This window comes from Andrographis paniculata, unplaced genomic scaffold (genome assembly GCF_009805555.1).
Source record: "Andrographis paniculata isolate CXL003 unplaced genomic scaffold, ASM980555v1 Contig32END, whole genome shotgun sequence".
Taxonomy (NCBI): domain Eukaryota; kingdom Viridiplantae; phylum Streptophyta; class Magnoliopsida; order Lamiales; family Acanthaceae; genus Andrographis; species Andrographis paniculata.
The window spans coordinates 4,323,601-4,341,820 of record NW_026137565.1 but is presented as its reverse complement, the minus strand read 5'-3'; the positions used below and the strand labels follow the sequence as shown (position 1 = coordinate 4,341,820).

At 32.7% G+C, this 18,220-nt stretch overlaps 2 protein-coding genes across 2 annotated transcripts; one reads left to right on the top strand and one right to left on the bottom strand.

The window, feature by feature from the left end:
• Window positions 1-765: 765 nt before the first annotated feature.
• LOC127247374 (DNA-directed RNA polymerase II subunit RPB2-like) lies at window positions 766-15,387 on the top strand. The gene is made up of 26 exons (XM_051269204.1): window positions 766-1,080; window positions 1,330-1,551; window positions 1,643-1,933; window positions 2,075-2,272; window positions 2,349-2,413; window positions 2,481-2,567; window positions 2,642-2,762; window positions 2,847-2,891; window positions 2,984-3,121; window positions 3,200-3,272; window positions 3,346-3,422; window positions 3,524-3,631; window positions 3,702-3,818; window positions 3,915-4,070; window positions 4,152-4,256; window positions 4,325-4,450; window positions 4,529-4,606; window positions 4,686-4,781; window positions 4,863-4,978; window positions 5,054-5,123; window positions 5,210-5,263; window positions 5,354-5,497; window positions 5,646-5,945; window positions 6,271-6,693; window positions 6,786-6,872; window positions 15,280-15,387. Exons 1-26 carry the CDS (start codon window positions 766-768, stop codon window positions 15,385-15,387), a joined length of 3,720 nt encoding a protein of 1,239 aa, XP_051125161.1.
• Window positions 13,262-14,636, bottom strand: LOC127247811 (protein CUP-SHAPED COTYLEDON 2-like). The gene is made up of 3 exons (XM_051269839.1): window positions 14,389-14,636; window positions 14,009-14,292; window positions 13,262-13,914 (listed from the first exon to the last, which is right to left on the bottom strand). The coding sequence occupies exons 1-3, from the start codon at window positions 14,588-14,590 to the stop codon at window positions 13,327-13,329; spliced, it is 1,074 nt and encodes a 357-aa protein (XP_051125796.1). The 5' UTR covers window positions 14,591-14,636; the 3' UTR covers window positions 13,262-13,326.
• Window positions 15,388-18,220: the final 2,833 nt, after the last annotated feature.

Here is an 18,220-nt window from a genome sequence, read left to right as displayed (position 1 = left end):
TCCAATTATTTGTCCGCCTCTATTTTAATTTTGCCTCACCACTTTTCATAATAATATATTAATTTTAAATATTATATATATATATATATATTATATACATTAAAAACAAAATCTAACCCTACAATTTAACATACCAGCCGCCGCTACACACCATATTCTTTCTTTCAGTTTTTTCTTGCTTTTCATTTTTTATTTTTATTTTTTTTCATTGCATTTCTTTAATTGTTTTTCACTGTACTTCTATTTGCAAAGTAGATTAGATATTTAAATTTTAATTACATTTATATTTATTGTAATGTAATCGTAGCTACTTCGCCAAATAATATAAGTGCTTCAATAAAATATTTTAAAATGTACTACTGCTTGTTACTTTATGTGCTGCATTTTATTAATATAATAAATATATATATTTCTACTGTGGTAAAATATCAAAAGTATTTATTTTTATAAATTAAATTTATAATTCCCTAACGTATTTGACATGATAGTTCATAATCCAAAGCTTAATCTTAATACTCATTCTAGGGCTTTGCTAAATAGATAATTGGATCATCTCATGCAACAGGTACTACTTAATACTTTTATTGTGTGCTGAACTGAAGCCGCCAGGGTTCATCACTCAAAACCAATACGGCCCGCCGATTGAGGGTTTTGATCGATCAATCATTCATCATCAATAGAAAGATTGTATTGATTATTCACCAAGTTCCAGGCTGATTAAGTTTTCTTTTGAGTATACGTTCGTTCATTTTTGGCTTTTCGAAAATGTATGGAGGTGCGTATAACTACTCGGACCCGAATCCGGGCCATCACGTGGTGGATTTGCATGAGGAGGATGAAGATGATGAGGATGAGAATTTGGAGGAAGAAGAAGACATGGAATCGAAACAGATATCGCAGGAGGATGCATGGGCTGTGATCAGTGCTTATTTCGAGGAGAAGGGCTTGGTGAGGCAGCAATTGGATTCCTTCGATGAGTTCATACAGAACACAATGCAGGAGATCGTCGACGAGTCCGCTCACATCGAGATCCGTCCCGAGTCCCAGCACAATCCCGCTCGATCATCCGATTTTGTCGAGGTAATTTATAGAAATTGTTCCTTTTACTCTATTAACCATTCGAATTGCAGTAGAACTTGTTTAGCTTTGTTTTGGGGATTTGAATTGTTTCGAGAATAGTAAAAAAATTGAAGTGTTATAATTTGCGAATTCCATGAAGAGGATCATAAATTCCTACAGAATCGTGGCTTGAACATGTAGTCTATTGCCTATTTTCATCGTTTACTTTTAATTTGGGGCTAAATTTTACTTTCCATGTTTGCTTTCCAGACTGTATACAGAATCAAATTTAGTCAGATATACCTTAGCAAGCCTATGATGACAGAGTCCGATGGCGAAACCAACACTCTGTATCCGAAAGCAGCGAGGTTGAGGAACTTGACATACTCATCACCATTGTACGTGGACGTCACGAAGAAAGTCGTGAGAAAAGGGCATGAATGCGAAGAGGTTGCAGAGACTCAAGAGTTCACCAAAGTTTTCATTGGAAAGGTTATCTATATTATTGTTGAGTTTGAGCTGAATATGTATTATCACAGCCAGGGATGTAGACATCTTGCTTATGGTATTCTGAATTATGTAGGTTCCGATAATGCTGCGCTCGAGTTATTGTAGTTTGTACAATCTATCAGAAAAAGACTTGACAGATTTGGGGGAGTGCCCGTTTGATCAGGGAGGATACTTTATAATAAATGGGAGTGAAAAAGTTCTCATTGCTCAAGAGAAGATGAGCACAAATCATGTTTATGTTTTCAAGAAGCGCCAGCCGAACAAATACGCTTATGTTGCCGAAGTTAGATCCATTGGCGAATTCCAAAACAAGGCACCTAGCGGCATGTTTGTTCGAATGCTTTCAAGACCTGGTGCAAAGGGGGTATCTAAATTTCAATCTGTTCTGTTAATATTTCTCATGTTATATATATATATATACATATATATATGTATTTATATTATATTACCTTAATCACATGTTTTAAGATACACTCTTGTTTCATAATTCTTGCTAAAAATGCAGGGAACCTCTGGTCAGTACATTCGAGCTACACTGCCCTACATTCGAACTGAGATACCGATAATTATAGTGTTTCGCGCGTTAGGTTTTGTGGCAGATAAAGACATTTTAGAACATATCTGCTATGATTTTAGTGATGTGCAGATGATGGAGTTACTCCGGCCTTCTTTGGAGGAGGCATTTGTTATACAAAATCAACAAGTATAATTTCTATCGAAGACATAGTGCAGAAGATACAATGTTCTTCATTATTGATATCTTAAGTTTGTTTCTGTAGGTTGCTCTTGACTACATTGGCAAGAGAGGTTCTACCGTAGCCGTTACAAAAGAAAAAAGAATTAAGTATGAATCCATATTACTATGTTCTGATGCTTAAGGGGAATATGAATATCGTCGTATCTATTGATAGGTATGCGAAAGAAATTCTCCAAAGAGAGATGCTTCCGCATGTCGGTACTGAGGAATACTGTGAAACTAAGAAAGCTTATTATTTTGGGTTGGTACTAAACCTTTTCTTTGATCAATTAACCTCTTTAGGTATCATGAGTAAACTTGTTTCGGTTTCGGCAGGTATGTTATTAATAGACTATTACTTTGTGCACTTGGAAGAAGAGCAGAGGATGATCGTGATCACTATGGAAATAAGAGGCTCGATCTTGCTGGCTCCTTGTTAGGAGGCTTATTTCGCATGGTTCGAATGTTTACACTTTTTTTAGATACCATTGATTGGTTCAGAGGACAGAGTTCAATGAGTTCATCCTTTCATTGAATGCAGCTATTCAGAAAATTGACGAGGGATGTTCGATCTTATGTGCAGAAGGTTTAGTAACATCTCAACTTTAGTATAATTAGTTCTTTGTACTGAATGAAGTTTCCAATTGCATAACTAATGGATCCATATGAATGAAACAGTGTGTTGATAATGGGAAGGATGTGAATTTGCAATTCGCAATCAAAGCGAAAACGATCACTAGTGGCCTCAAGTATTCTCTTGCCACAGGAAACTGGGGACAAGCGAATGCAGCCGGTACTAGAGCAGGAGTCTCCCAGGTTCGATTTTGTTGTCTTGGTATATTCGATCCTTACTACATTAGTCTTACAGTAACATTCATGCTTCTCTGTAATAAGGTGTTGAACCGTTTGACATATGCATCGACACTTTCTCATCTACGCAGACTAAACTCACCTATTGGTCGAGAGGGTGAGCCTTTTCATGTTGTTGCAATGGTCATAAAAATCTTGTGTTTCCTTTAATGATCATCTTTTGTGTTTAGGCAAACTGGCTAAACCCCGGCAGCTTCATAACTCGCATTGGGGAATGATGTGTCCTGCAGAAACGCCGGAGGGACAAGTATAGTTTTTATGCAAGATTGCTGTTACATACTTACATTATCAGTTTAAAATGGTTTCGATTATTCCTCGGTGTTTGTATTTTTGATGGTTTTATTACAGGCTTGTGGACTGGTGAAGAATCTTGCACTTATGGTGTATATAACAGTAGGATCAGCAGCACATCCGATTTTGGAGTTCTTGGAAGAATGGAGTACAGAGAGTTTCGAGGTCGAAGAATTTCTGGAATTTCTTTGAACTTCTTTGCTCACAATATTGATTCTATCTATTTTTTTTTAAGGAAATATCACCAGCTGTTATTCCTCAAGCTACCAAAGTATTCGTTAATGGTACTTGGGTTGGAATTCACCGTAACCCCGAGCGACTCGTTAAGACTCTGAGGAACTTAAGAAGACAGGTTCTCTACAATCTAATGATATCATATTTTGATGTTTAGTTTTAGTAGTGAATATCACCATGAATAAAAATTTGATTGCTTGTATATGTCTTACAGATCGATGTGAATACAGAGGTTGGAATTATCCATGATATTCGTCTTAGGGAGCTTCGGCTGTACACAGACTATGGTCGCTGCAGCCGTCCTTTGTTCATCGTCGAAAACCAAATGCTGCTCATACAGAAGGAGGACATTCTTGCATTGCAGCAACGGGTGGGTTTAAATCGAAGCTTGATTTTGCAATGTCCTTGTCGATGATTTACTCTGTTTCTGGTGTTGATCTCTGTCTCTCAGGAGTCTGCTGATGACTACAGTTGGCATCATATTGTCGGGAAAGGATTTGTCGAATACATTGATGCATCAGAAGAGGAGACTACAATGATATCGATGACAATAAATGTAAGTAGCCTACGATTCACTCTTGTTAAGGGTCCAATGTTCTAATATCTGCAGCTGAATTTTTGTAGGATCTTGTCAATTCGAGGCGAAGTTCAGGCGATGCTTACACTGAAACATACACTCATTGCGAAATCCATCCGTCGTTGGTGTTAGGCGTTTGCGCTTCGATCATACCATTTCCTGATCACAATCAGGTTTCTTTGCTTCGACATTGTGTTATAGCTCTCGAGTTTCTTATGAACTTAATCTTTATACCCCTCGATTCGTTGCAGTCCCCTCGTAACACATATCAATCCGCAATGGGGAAGCAAGCGATGGGAATATATGTTACTAATTACCAACTACGAATGGTGAAGATTAGTTTCAAACTTTTTGTCGACATTGCTCAATTCTACATTTTCTTCGATCATACGATGTTTGTTTTTGCAGGATACATTAGCATATGTTCTTTACTATCCCCAAAAGCCTCTCGTCACGACTCGTGCTATGGAACATTTGCATTTTCGACAGCTTCCTGCCGGCATAGTAAGGATTGCTTACTACTTTCATTTTTTGTTATTCTAATGTGTTGATGATGAAGTAATCAGTGTGTTCTTTTTATGCAAGAATGCTATTGTTGCCATAGCTTGCTATTCTGGATACAACCAAGAAGATTCTATTATCATGAACCAATCTTCGATTGATCGTGGATTCTTTCGATCCTTATTCTTCCGGTCATATAGGTTACATTCTCTACTTTTTCCGATTCAGCCATAGTTTCTAGATTCGATTTCGTCGAATTTATGTCTCTCTCGTAGGGATGAAGAGAAGAAGATGGGAACACTAGTTAAAGAGGACTTTGGGTGTCCTAATAGAGACAGCACCCTCGTTAGTTCTCTGAGTTTTTTCGAATTTGGTTTTAGCTTTCTGGTAATTCTTACAAGAGAAGTGTAAAAATGTTGTATGATTTGCAGGGTATGCGACATGGATCTTATGACAAGTTAGACGATGATGGATTCGCTCCGCCTGTGAGTATGACTATTATTCGCTAGCTTTCGTTTGAACTGTCGATCAATGGCGAAGTTGTGAACCATTCAGCGTAATTATACATGTATCAGGGAACTAGAGTGTCCGGAGACGATGTTATTATTGGCAAGACGACGCCGATTTCTCCGGAGGAAGCTCAAGGGAAATCTGCTAGATTCACAAACAAGGATCACAGCACAAGTTTACGGCACAGCGAAAGTGGAATTGTCGACCAGGTATGCTTGAATAGGATGTGCTTGTCATATACTGTCAGTTCATATGATGTATCGTATTATATTAACATAAATTTTATGTTGTTTGTCTGTGTGAAATATTGTTATGTACTGTCAGTTCATATCCTGTATTTATGACATCTTTAATTAGGTTCTATTGACGACCAACGCTGATGGATTAAGGTTCGTCAAGATACGTATGCGATCAGTTCGAATACCTCAAATCGGCGACAAATTCAGCAGCCGGCACGGCCAAAAGGGAACCATCGGAATGACTTACACACAAGATGATATGCCGTGGACAATCGAAGGCATTACGCCGGACATCATAGTTAACCCTCACGCCATACCTTCTCGTATGACAATTGGCCAGCTCATCGAGTGCATCATGGGCAAGGTTGCGGCGCATATGGGCAAGGAAGGCGATTCCACGCCTTTCACCGATGTTACGGTAAGAAATGTGCTCAGTTTTTCATCTTACTTTCGACGTGAATGGTTTTAGTGCTGATTTGAAAAATTCAGCACAATGCTAATTTGTGCTGTTTGTTCATAATTATATGTGTGTTGTATAAGAGTATGTATGTGCTAAAATCAACTTTTGTATATGCTTTATGTAATTATAACTAGTACTATTAATTAATGGCTGTAATTGTATTATATTAACATATAAAATGTGCTGTGTGCTATGCTTTTCTGCCCAGTGTTGAATTTTAAATATGCTTATCACCCGATGATATCTTGATATACTCACCGGTTAATCGATTTTCTTCATTCAGGTAGACAACATTAGTAAAGCTCTTCACAAATGTGGATTCCAAATGCGCGGTTTCGAGAGAATGTACAACGGTCACACCGGGCGTCTGCTGTCCGCAATGATATTTTTCGGGCCTACTTATTACCAGCGACTCAAGCACATGGTGGATGACAAAATCCACTCTCGAGGCCGAGGCCCCGTGCAGATACTAACTAGGCAGCCAGCCGAGGGACGGTCTAGAGACGGTGGTTTGAGGTTCGGGGAGATGGAGCGCGACTGCATGATCGCCCACGGAGCTGCGCACTTTCTCAAGGAGAGGCTGTTCGATCAGAGCGACGCATACAGGGTTCATGTTTGTGAGAAATGTGGCCTAATCGCAGTTGCGAGTATGAAGAAACCGTCGTTCGAGTGCCGAGGCTGCAAGAACAAGACAGACATTGTTCAGGTATTGTATTGTATGTAGTAACTAATTAACTAACGAGTAGTAGATTTAGTTTAGTTCGATTTGATTGTCATATGTATGTTTTGGTCTTACAGGTGAATATTCCTTATGCCTGCAAGCTTTTGATCCAAGAACTCATGGCTATGGCTATTTCCCCAAGGCTACTCACTAAGGAAGACAAAGCTTACCAGCAACATAGAGCCAGAGGTTAGTGAAGTTTTGAAAGTATGCCAACTTGCCTTTGATCTATCGATTATAATTTTCTGCTATAAAAATAAACGATCCGATTAAACAGTAGTTTGTTTTTTTTTTTGAGATTTTTGAAATTTTTAAAAAAATTTTTTTAAAAAAAATAAAAAAAATAGAGGTGTGCTCTGTCAATTTCCTCCCCCCCTCCCCAAAATACTACATATAAGATACATATAAGATTCACTCAAAATTCATTCAAGATTTTCTATTTCTATGAATAAATAAATAAATATATTTATATACATTTAAAGTTCCTTATTTATTAGTAAAAGTAATTTATATTAATTATAAATAATTTTTTTATTTTTTATTATATAAATTTTATTGATTACAAAATAATATTTATATTATATATTTTAATAAAGTATAATTATGAAAATAAATAAATATAAATCTTAATTTTTTTAATCTTATATATATTACATTATATATCAAATTAATTAAATAAATCAATTTCAACTCAACTTCCAACTCAATAACTCAACCCCTAACTATAGGCACAATATTTGATTTGATATTTTGTTAGAAAAAAATATATTTAATATAATATTTTTTAAAAAATAAATAGTACCATTTTTTTTTTTAAAAAAAAGCTTAAGTCGAGGAATAAGGCTCAAGTGTTGATTATTATTACTGCTTGAGGATGGATCAATGTGAACACCTCTTATATTAATATCATGGAACATATGATGATATATGGTTAGTGGATGAAATAAAAATTTGAGAACATGATCTTTTGTTCTTATTACTCCTTTATTATTTGGTGAAATAATTCTCAAATGCTATGTTTTTATTAAATAAATGACTATAGTTTTGTGGGAATGTGTGATATTGTGTATGCTACTTGTTACCTTATACATATATAACTGGAACCCTTTATCATTTTAGTCCCGTAAGTGGAGCCTGTCGCAAACTAGTCTCATAAGTGAAAAATTTTCGCTGTTTTAGTCCTCCGACGCCGGAGACGCTCCCGTGGCTCGCCGGAGGTGACGTGTCCGCCAGGTGTCCCGCCAGGTCAGCGACACCTGGCGGACACGTGGATTTATTTATTTATTTATTTTTTTAAATTGGATCAAATAAAAAAAATACAAATAAAACTAAAAATAAATTAAAAATAAGTTTTAAAAAAAATTTAAAAAAATGAAAAAAAAAAATAAAAAATCCACGTGTCTGCTAGGTCAGCGACACCTGACGGACACGTCACCTCCGGCGAGCCACGCGGGCATCTCCGGCGCCGGAGGACTGAAACAGCGAAATTTTTTCACTTATGAAACTAGTTTGCGACAGGCTCCACTTACGAGCCTAAAATGATAAAGAGGTCCAGTTACGAGACTAAAAAAACAGTTTAGCTTTAATTTAATCTAGACATATGTATATACTTACTTATTCAATGTGACGCTGCCTAACTAATAATTGGGGGTCGTACAGACATGAGGTTGGTCCCCCTACGGACATCGCTATCCTTGCCCTATCCTCGTTAATTAATGAAGATCCAACCCCCTTGCAAATCTAGCGCGCTTCTAAATAAATTAATTATTTTTAAATAAATATGAGATGATTAACCATTTGAATTTTATATTAAAATTAGATAAATCTTGTGTGGAATGATCAAACACTTTATTGAATGTGCCTATTCTTTAATACTTCATCCGTCTCAAAATATTTAGGACATTTGGGATGAATACAATAAGTAAAGTATAATCGTATTATATTGATAGTGAACCTAAAAATATTTTTAAAAAACTTAAATGCTCTTATAGTTTTATAAAAAAGTGGAGAGTTAATAACCAAAAATAAAAATGAGATTATTGTTTTGAGACGGACGAAAATGACAAAATAAGACTATTATTTTTTAATGGAGGGAATATATTTTAGCTTTGATGTTTTTTAGATAAAAATATTTAAGGATGTGTTTTTCTTGAACCAAAAAGGAAAATTTGTCAAAAAAAAAAAAAAAGAAAAAAGAAAAAAAAAGATATAAAGAGATCTACTAAAAGAATGCACATAATATGTGTTGACACAATAAAACTAATGCATTTAAAACGGTTCAAACCCTCGACAGTCTCATAAATAAACATGGTCATAGGCCTAGAAAGCAAGTTATTACACCCCAAACACGACGATTAATGGCGCTACAATTTACCTCAAACCATCGTACTTACCGACATAGCACGATGTTGCAAACAGACACACCATTTGTTCAAAATTCATCAGCGGACATCTTACACTATTCATCAATACACTTGTTGGGATATGTCTTACCTTTAACAACATCGACGGAGATATGTTGGAAAAATCACTCGAGTCTCACTAGATTGCATAATTTTTAATAAAAATATATTATTTTATCTCACAAAATATCATATCAAAATACTATTTAAACGAAAATTCAAATATAACACATCATTTCAAATTAGTTTCAATCTACAAGCAAAGAAACAAACAAGAGAGGGAAATGATGGTTTTTTCTTATAATAACATGTGTATTAGTGATTAAAGCAAATTAAGCATTTTTTTTTTTTTAAATCATCAATAGAATAAAATAATACTATAAAATATTACGTATAAGTATTATTTTATCATAATTCCATATATTATTAATAGTATTCTCTGGTTGCGTTTATGATTGTATTATAATAATAGATTATTTCAATAGATTATATAATCGATTGATTAATTAATAAAACATTTATCTTGTGTGATTAAATATTAGATAAAATTATATTATATTTACTTTGTTTGATTATATGATATGATTATTTTTCTTACCCAAAATATCCTTAATAATGTTATTAGAAATGATTGTAATATAATTTATTTTATATAGTTTTCTTCCTTTCTAATTATAGCAATATTAAAATTTAATTAATTTATTGTCATGACATAATATATATATAATTTGATATATTTTTATTTTTTATTAAATATATTTAATTTTATCCTTAAAATTATAAATTATATTTTAGTAACATATTATATAGCAAATTTTATCACTTTATATTATTGATTACAATTCTTAAAAATAATGATAATTTAGATTTCAAATTAAATTAAAATATATTAAACAAAAAGATTGTTAATATTTTCTTATAAAATGTTTTTAAATGTTAAAAAAGGGGCAATTTAAACACTTTAGTAGGTAGAATTAAAATATATGCATTGTAAAATATGTGCTGTATTATCATGTGTTACGAAAATATGCATTGTATTTATATTACGACGCTTATTTAACTCAGTTAACACTGTAATTGTTCTATGACATAAGATTGTTTCAAACATAACGATGTAGACTCAAGCTATTCGTATGTACTTATTAAAGTTTTGCTATTATCTTGTATTAATCAACATTAATATATTCAATAAAAAATTATTATCATATATTTTTTAAAAATGCATAATTTTCTCTGATAATTTTAAAATTGTCTAAAGACTTCCTTATATTTTTTAAATATTGCACAAAATTCATTGTTAGAAAATTATGTGCAATATTTTCGAATATACAAAAGGGATTTTATACAATTTTTAGGAATTTTGAATAATATGTTTTAAAATACAAAAAAATTTCATGCTATTCTTAAACCATAAAAAAATATTGTGCAAACTTTTAGAATTACAAGTGAGTCATAAATAATTTTATTTTCATATGAAATAGAAGTATTAAATATAAAACTTTAGAAAAATGTATAGCTGAATAACTTAAAAAGTAAACTTTTGTGAAAAACAACAATTAAACGAAGATAACATGATGTACATGGAAAACTAGAAGATGTTTGGGAAATAGCTTTTTGAAAAACTTTTAGCTTATTGAACAATTTTTAGCTGTTTGACCAATTAAAAAACTAATTTAGATGTTCGGTAAATTAGTTTTTTTTGAATGAGTTTTTTGGACAAAAAAAAAAAAAAAAATTCTGAAAAGCTCATATACCCAACGTTTTGAAAGAATTTTTCATTTTAATTTTGATTATTCCTCGTTTACCCTTAAAACTTAATTATTTATTTTATACATATAAATATATTTTTATAGCAGTATTTATTATTTATTTTTAATATATTTAATTAATTAAATTATATTTTTATTTTTGTAAATTTTAAATAATAATAATTATTAATTATTACATATAAATTATTTTATTTGCAAAATTTAAAACTAAATCAAATAGAAAAAACAAAGGTTATTAATTTATTTATATATATTAAAACAATAATCAACATAATAAAAAAATATATACAAAAGATTTATTATTTTATATTTTATATAATTTCAATAAAAAATTATAATTTTTTAGTAAAAATAATTTTCTCAAATCTAAATAATAAAAATAAAAATAAACATTTTATAATATTTTTATAATTTTCAATAATCAATAAAAAAAATTCTCATAAATTTCAAATCAAAATGAACAAAATTAAATATTTTAGAAAATAACATTGCAATGTCCTTAATAGTCATTTTATGTATAAACAACTAATGTCAAATAGTTGTTATACCAAACACTTTAATACAAACCGCTAATTAAATTAGCTAGTCAAACCATCTAATTAAATCAACTAACAGCTAACAACTAATTGAATAAGTTAACAACTAAAAGCTATCAACTAATTGCCAAATGCACTCCTAATATAAAATCGATGAGTGGCTGGGATTAAATGCATAGACACTGGACCTTACATTACATTTTTTTTTTTTAATGTGAAACTACAGCTGCTACTCATTGAGTGCGATTTGGATAAACTTTCGATCAAATTTAATATTTTGCAAATTAAATTCGACAAAACAAATCACATCGGCCTAACCATGTGTGACAGATAAATCTGAAGACATCTAAAATTTAAATATATAACTCACGATCACGAGTTCACCGTCACACTACCAAATCATCGAACCCAAAGGAATATATAGACTATAGTGAGACAGTAGTTAAATACTCCTATAAATAAAAATCTTGTAACTAAGCAAACATAATATATATTCCCTCCGTTCCCGATCCAAAGAGGTCCTTTTGCGATTTTATAGTAGATTAAAAAATAATAGTATTTTATTTATCAGTAAAAGTGTGTAAGAGATTTTGATATTTTTACTTTACGTAAAAAATAATTGTATATGTAATGATATGTTTATAATATAGGTAAAAAATAAAGGGTATTTTGGTACTGGTGTATAATTACTTTTACTAAAATAAGAAAGTGATACTTTGAAGTGAGACTGACGAAAATGATAAATAATGGACTTTGAGTTGAGACGGAGAGAATATTTATTTTCTTTTTTAAGTTATAGTAAAAAATAATTCTCATTTCTTTTTTTATTTTTAGTAAAAAGTATATTATTTTTTATATCTTTTATTATAAATAGTAAAAAGTAAAGATTTTTATTAAATTTCATACTCAAATATTTGAGACAGTCGAATTTTATTTTCTATATATAATTGCTTGTATGCAAAATATGTATCCAATTTTGTAGCCATATATGTGAATCACCCTTAACTTAAAATTTTGAATGGCTGTACACATATTTCTAAACTTAAACTGAACAAAAATGAAATTAATAAAAGAATAAAAACTATCTGTTTTAATTTAAAAATTCATAATAATCCGTGTGAAATATATGTCACAATTAAATTCACATAGATTTGAATTGCACATAAAATTTTCCAAATTTTTATCAATACTTTTACACAATAAAACACACATTTATTTAACATTGAACATTGTATTGGCATCGCATTCAATATGAACAGACAATATATAAATATCATAAATCAACAACATAGCTTAAACAATTTTTTTTTTTATTATTTATAAATACTATTTTTTATATTAACGAGATATAATTCTTTCGAACAAAAACAATGAACAAACAAACTCATATTATATGTTATGAAAACTTAATATCACAAGTGAAATTCAAAATATGACTATAAGAGCTTAATATATATATATATATATATGCATGCACATATATTTCCATTGAAATTTATTAATTATATAAAAATAATAAATAAGTATTAAAAATTGTGTTATATTAATATTTTGAAAAAGCCATAATATAGAGAATATATATAGTTGAAAAGAAAATAAAACATTAGCTTTAGAGAAGTGAATATCTGCTTCACAGAATATGATAAAATAAAAAATATTAAAAGCGACGCATCAAAACACATATAAAATTAGCAAGACATGAATAACCAACATCCCAACTCGATCGAGGAAGATCATACATACAAACATATATATATATATTATATATCATCAATTAATAATAATTAATAAATTACTCAGAATGCAAGAGCCACTCACAGCTAATAATTCAGACACAACACAGCAACATTCGACGATAATACACACAACAGCTGCCAGTGATAATTAATTGATCGATTTTTTTAAAATTAACTAATAGTAGCTCCACATGCAATCGAGTTCTGTGGCGTTCACTTTCTGATTATACTCCGCCGGAGGAAACTGCCCGAACAACGGCGCAATCGAGTTCACCATCTGATCGCCGCCGCCTGCGGAAGAGTCGCCGGCCGGAGCCGCCGCCATTGATGGGAACAGAAAAGGTAGGTGGAGATTCTCCTGGAGCGACCTCAGGCTCGGGAATGCCGACACTCCCATGTTGCTCCTCGAGCAGCGCGAATAATCAGACGACAGCTGCCCGTAGATCAGCGCACTCAGAGGTGAATTCTGCGGCGGCGGCGGCGGGGGAAGGTCGAAGAGAGAGCTGTGGCTGAAACTGGGTGGAGCTGGCGTGGAGAAACAGGGCACGTGCTCCTTCACGTGATAGGAGCAGCTCTCGCGGTCGGTGGAGGCCGTGGAAGGTTCCAGAAGCGCCGGCAGTTGCGAAACGGAGGAAGGAGAACCCACTTCAGAAATGGCAATGGCGGTCGAGCCGGCTGAGTGGCGTTTCTTCCCGCCGCCGGCGGTGGCGGCGCCGCCGCCGATTCCGCTTTTCTGGAACACTCGGGAAATCACCCACTCGCCCTGGATAACACCAAATTAAATCAATTAAAACCTTGATGGAATCGAATTTTGTAAATCAATGTTGTAATAACATGGGTTAGGGTTGGTAGGGTACCTTGGAGTCTCGAGACAAGTAGGGATAAGCAAACTTTCCTTCGAGGCGATATTCGTGCATGACCCAGTTGCTTTTCTCGCCTTTGGGAGCTCTTCCTCTGTAAAAAACTAGGGTTTTCTTCATACCTACCAGGGAGCATGTTTTGGAGCTGTAGATCTCCCGGTCTTTTCCGGTCGCCTTCCAGTAACCGGCTTCAGTCGCCCGGTTCGTCCTCAACCCGGTCGGGTACTTCCGGTCGCGAAGGCTGAAGAAGTACCACTCTTTCTCCCCCATCTTTGCTTTGCCTGCAACACAACACAACACAACACACCTTTGATTTAATTAAGACCTAAATTATATTATATATATATTGTAGTATAAATTAATTGATATCGTGAGACCTGGAAGATTCCATGGCTCGCATTTGTTGAGATCAACTTCAGCAATGGCTCTGCTGGTGAAATTGCAGTCCAGAACCTTCTTCAAGAGGTAGTAAGTGATGAGTTCTTCGTCAGTTGGGTGGAATCTGAACCCTGGAGGCAATGCCTCATGCTTTTCGTAGCTTTGATGATGATGATGGTGGTGATGATGATAATTCTCCATGGACAAGTTCAGGAACCAAAACCCCTCTCTTACAAATGACCTAATAACTACAGAAACGTATGTATATATATATATAGTTCAGTTATGATTTTCAGGAAGAGAGAAGCACGGAAGCGAAATCCCAGGTACTCAGACAAATTAATTTAATTTCAATATATAAAAAAAAAAGAAAATCAATCAACAGTATTGGGGGAGTATAAAAGGACAGCACAGTTAAATTAAAAGTAAACCAATGAGATCGAAGAGGGGTCGAAATTAGGGTATTGTTATTTTTAATGAGGGGTTGAGTGCAGTGGTGGGTTTTGCAACTCATGGGGATTTGATAAATCGAGAGTGTTTGTGGCAGGGGGTGGGGGAAAGGCGATGAAATACTCCATGGCCATATTATTTGGAGATTGAAATTAATTAAAATTATTAAAAAAAAATATCTGCATTTCTGCAGGCTGATCTGATCTGATCTGACCTGATTTTTCAGCACTGTGCTGCGTCCCTTATCATATCAATCCAATACATGAGGTAGCTAGAGGTAGCTGGTAGGGATGATGTATGTATCTGTATCTATATATATCTATATATTGAATTATAACATACTTGTTGTAATAAATTAATAATAATAATAATAATAATAATAATGTTGGAGTATGCGTGCGTGCGTGAGGAAGTGTGCAGGTATTCCTATGTCAGTGAAGAAAATGAAAGGGAAGGAACAGAAGAAAGCAGAAGCAGTCTGTCGAGGGGGTGGGGTGTGGTGGGTGGGTAGGGGTGGGCTTGATGAATTCTCCACCGTGGATCGATAAAGCTGCTGAATAATATCTCATGGTGTCAGCAGAGTACAAGATTAAATATTAATCGTGTGGACAGAGACAAGGTAAATCCATTACTCACCCCACCCCAACCCACCCCGGGGTTTGCTTTGCTTTGCTTTGCTGCTGCTGCCTTCTCTTGTCTTCATTACAATGACATCATGCCTTACCCCTTTCTTTTGCTTTTTCAGGCTTCCACACACACTCATTTTTTACCTTAAATACAAATATATGTGTTCAGGCAAAAGGTAGAGAAAAGCAAGAAAATGGCACCAAACAAAACCTAAAAATTATAAATAAATCAAACTAATTAATATCGCATACCAAGAAGCTAATTAAGAATATACACGTATCTATTTCTGTATGTATTTCTGAATAATTGAAGTGAGAGCATGATAGCAACAAAACTATAGAGACAGTAGTGGGTGTGAGGGTGGGGTGGGGTGGGGTGGGGTGGGGTTTGGGGTATTGTCCATCATGAAGTTAAATCAGTGTTGACTTTTACATTATAAGATTATATATCATTATTATTATTATTATTATTATTTCCCACACCCAAAAATTGGCATTACCTTTCCCTCGAACACAAAACAAAAGATTTCCTTCCTGCGACGATGATACCTTCGATTCAAGAGACTCTTTTTTCTATCAGAATTCTCTTCATTGCACGATGGTCAATTAAATTAAATAAAAAAATAAAATTAAGATGATCAATTATGCACACACTTAGAATGTAATGTAAGCATAAGCAGCAGCAGCAGCAGAAAGAATCAATCACAGCAAGTCTGAGTGAATGGCAGTGTATGTAGTTTTATTAATCAATTATTAAGTGTGAACAGACCTAACACTTAGACTGCATAAGCCATCAATCCATCAGTGGCACTGTGATTTCGACAGTTTACACTAAAATAGTTCGAGGGACGTAATGGTATGTAAAAGCTGAAAGTAGTTGTTAGGCTTGCTTCTTTTTAATTTTAAAGTAGTATTTTTCAATAATATTGAATTTTTTACGATTTAATTAATTCTAACTACAATAGTTATAGTAGTACCAATCTGAACTTAATTAATGGGTAACTTTCTGGTTTCAATTTGTCTGTACCCTACAGGGAATTGTTTCTTGAGCCCACCAAAATCTCAACCTCATCTGCTCTCTCCCTCATTCAATCATCACCATGAGAGAGAGAGAGAAAGAAAACTGAACTTCAGACTAATTAAGGGAACTTTCATTAAATACATATATACAGAAAACCCTAAATAAATTAAACATAGAAATATTTTTGCTACGTCACTGAGTTATTTGCAAATCAGTTCATTCATTATATTCAAATCATTCAGCTCATTTAATAAAAATATAATTATGTCATGAAATTAGATTAATTAGTTTAATAAGCATCAGCCATAGATATAGTTTCTACTTGCTGGAATCGAATTACAAAAGGAGTAATTTCTTTGGAAAAGGGAAAGAATGGCTAGAAAAAAAAGTTTCAATTCTTTGTTTATATATAAAAATATATATATATATATTATAGTATAATGTTGAAACCTGTTGTTGATCTTCCGTGCTCGTAGCTTGCAAACTAAGTCAGTAAAAAAATTAGCAAAACTACGTTTTCGGATATCTCTGTTTACATAACCTACTTTCAACTATTTGGCACTGTTTAGTTTTAAAAAAAATTCACATCAAATATATTTTTTTTTCTCACAAAACATTAAATCAAATACTAACTTTTTACTTTTTTTTTTTTTTTTTTTTTTTTCAAACTTTCAAATTTTCAAAAATCTGCAAAAATCCTTATCTAAATAAATTATATTTACATTGTTTGAATGCAATGTAATTCAAAAGCAATCATGAATTTCAATGTGTCCTGCAATACTAACACTACAAAAAATAGTATATTTGTAACGGAATTCCGTTTCTAAAGTTCACGTAGCTAACATAATTCCATCACTAATTTCGTCTCTAATATTATTAGTATCGAAAAAAGTAGATTTAAGAACGAAAAAATCTCGTTACAAAATTGATATTTTTTTATAGTGTAATATGCTCAAACCTTTTGGAATAATTCATGTATAACTCATGCATATTTATTACTTTATGACTTTAAAGATACTTAATGCTTACCCTTATCGCATCTCATTGTGAAAACATTATCATCATTTCGATGGTAAATTTTGTAGTTTTTGTATTCAAAATTTTGGAGATTAAGAAAAAACAAAAAAAATCACACGAGGATGTAAAAAATTGTTGATTTAATTCAATCAAGATAGATCTATGTTTAAGGATGGTCAAACCAAATGTTTTTATTAGTATTTTTAGAAAAAATATAAATAGTATCAAATATATATACAAGTATATATCAAAATATTAACATATGGTCCAATAAAACATTCCCAAAAATTTCTCGGGAAGTTAGATGTACAATATTTCTTTGGTTTTAATTTGGACTTTACAACACATTATTTTCTTATTGAATGTTCCATCCGCCTATCTAAAAAGTATATATTTATTTTTTATGCGAAGTTTAAGAAATAAATTTATGGAGTATATTTTAATTGTAGTTGGTACTTAAAAAATAGTGTAAATAAAATTTTGCTTTTACTTTTTTGGAGTAAGATGAGAAAGTAAATGTATTTGTGAAAAAAATAGAGTATTTTTAAAATGAGTATTTTATAATTGAACAATTCGAAATAAAAATATTTATATTTTATAAGTAGACTATTCACCACCTTCTTGGATTCCTTTGTATTTAGATAGCTACGAAAGTAACTCACAAATTTTGCATAAAAACTTTATGTGCCTTCTCATTTCCTTTGTGGGAAACTGATC

What these genes read in the sequence shown, in the direction of transcription:
- LOC127247374 (XM_051269204.1), top strand. Translation starts at nt 766, where the DNA reads ATGTATGGAGGTGCGTATAACTACTCGGACCCGAATCCGGGCCATCAC. An exon ending in CTCACCTATTGGTCGAGAGG is followed by an intron (nt 3,273 to 3,345) that starts GTGAGCCTTTTC and finishes TTTTGTGTTTAG; the next exon opens with GCAAACTGGCTAAACCCCGG. An exon ending in TACTCACTAAGGAAGACAAA is followed by an intron (nt 6,873 to 15,279) that starts GCTTACCAGCAA and finishes ATGTCAGTGAAG; the next exon opens with AAAATGAAAGGGAAGGAACA.
- LOC127247811 (XM_051269839.1), bottom strand. Translation starts at nt 14,590, where the DNA reads ATGGAGAATTATCATCATCACCACCATCATCATCATCAAAGCTACGAA. An exon ending in CGAGCCATGGAATCTTCCAG is followed by an intron (nt 14,293 to 14,388) that starts GTCTCACGATAT and finishes GTTGTGTTGCAG; the next exon opens with GCAAAGCAAAGATGGGGGAG. An exon ending in ACTTGTCTCGAGACTCCAAG is followed by an intron (nt 13,915 to 14,008) that starts GTACCCTACCAA and finishes GGTGTTATCCAG; the next exon opens with GGCGAGTGGGTGATTTCCCG.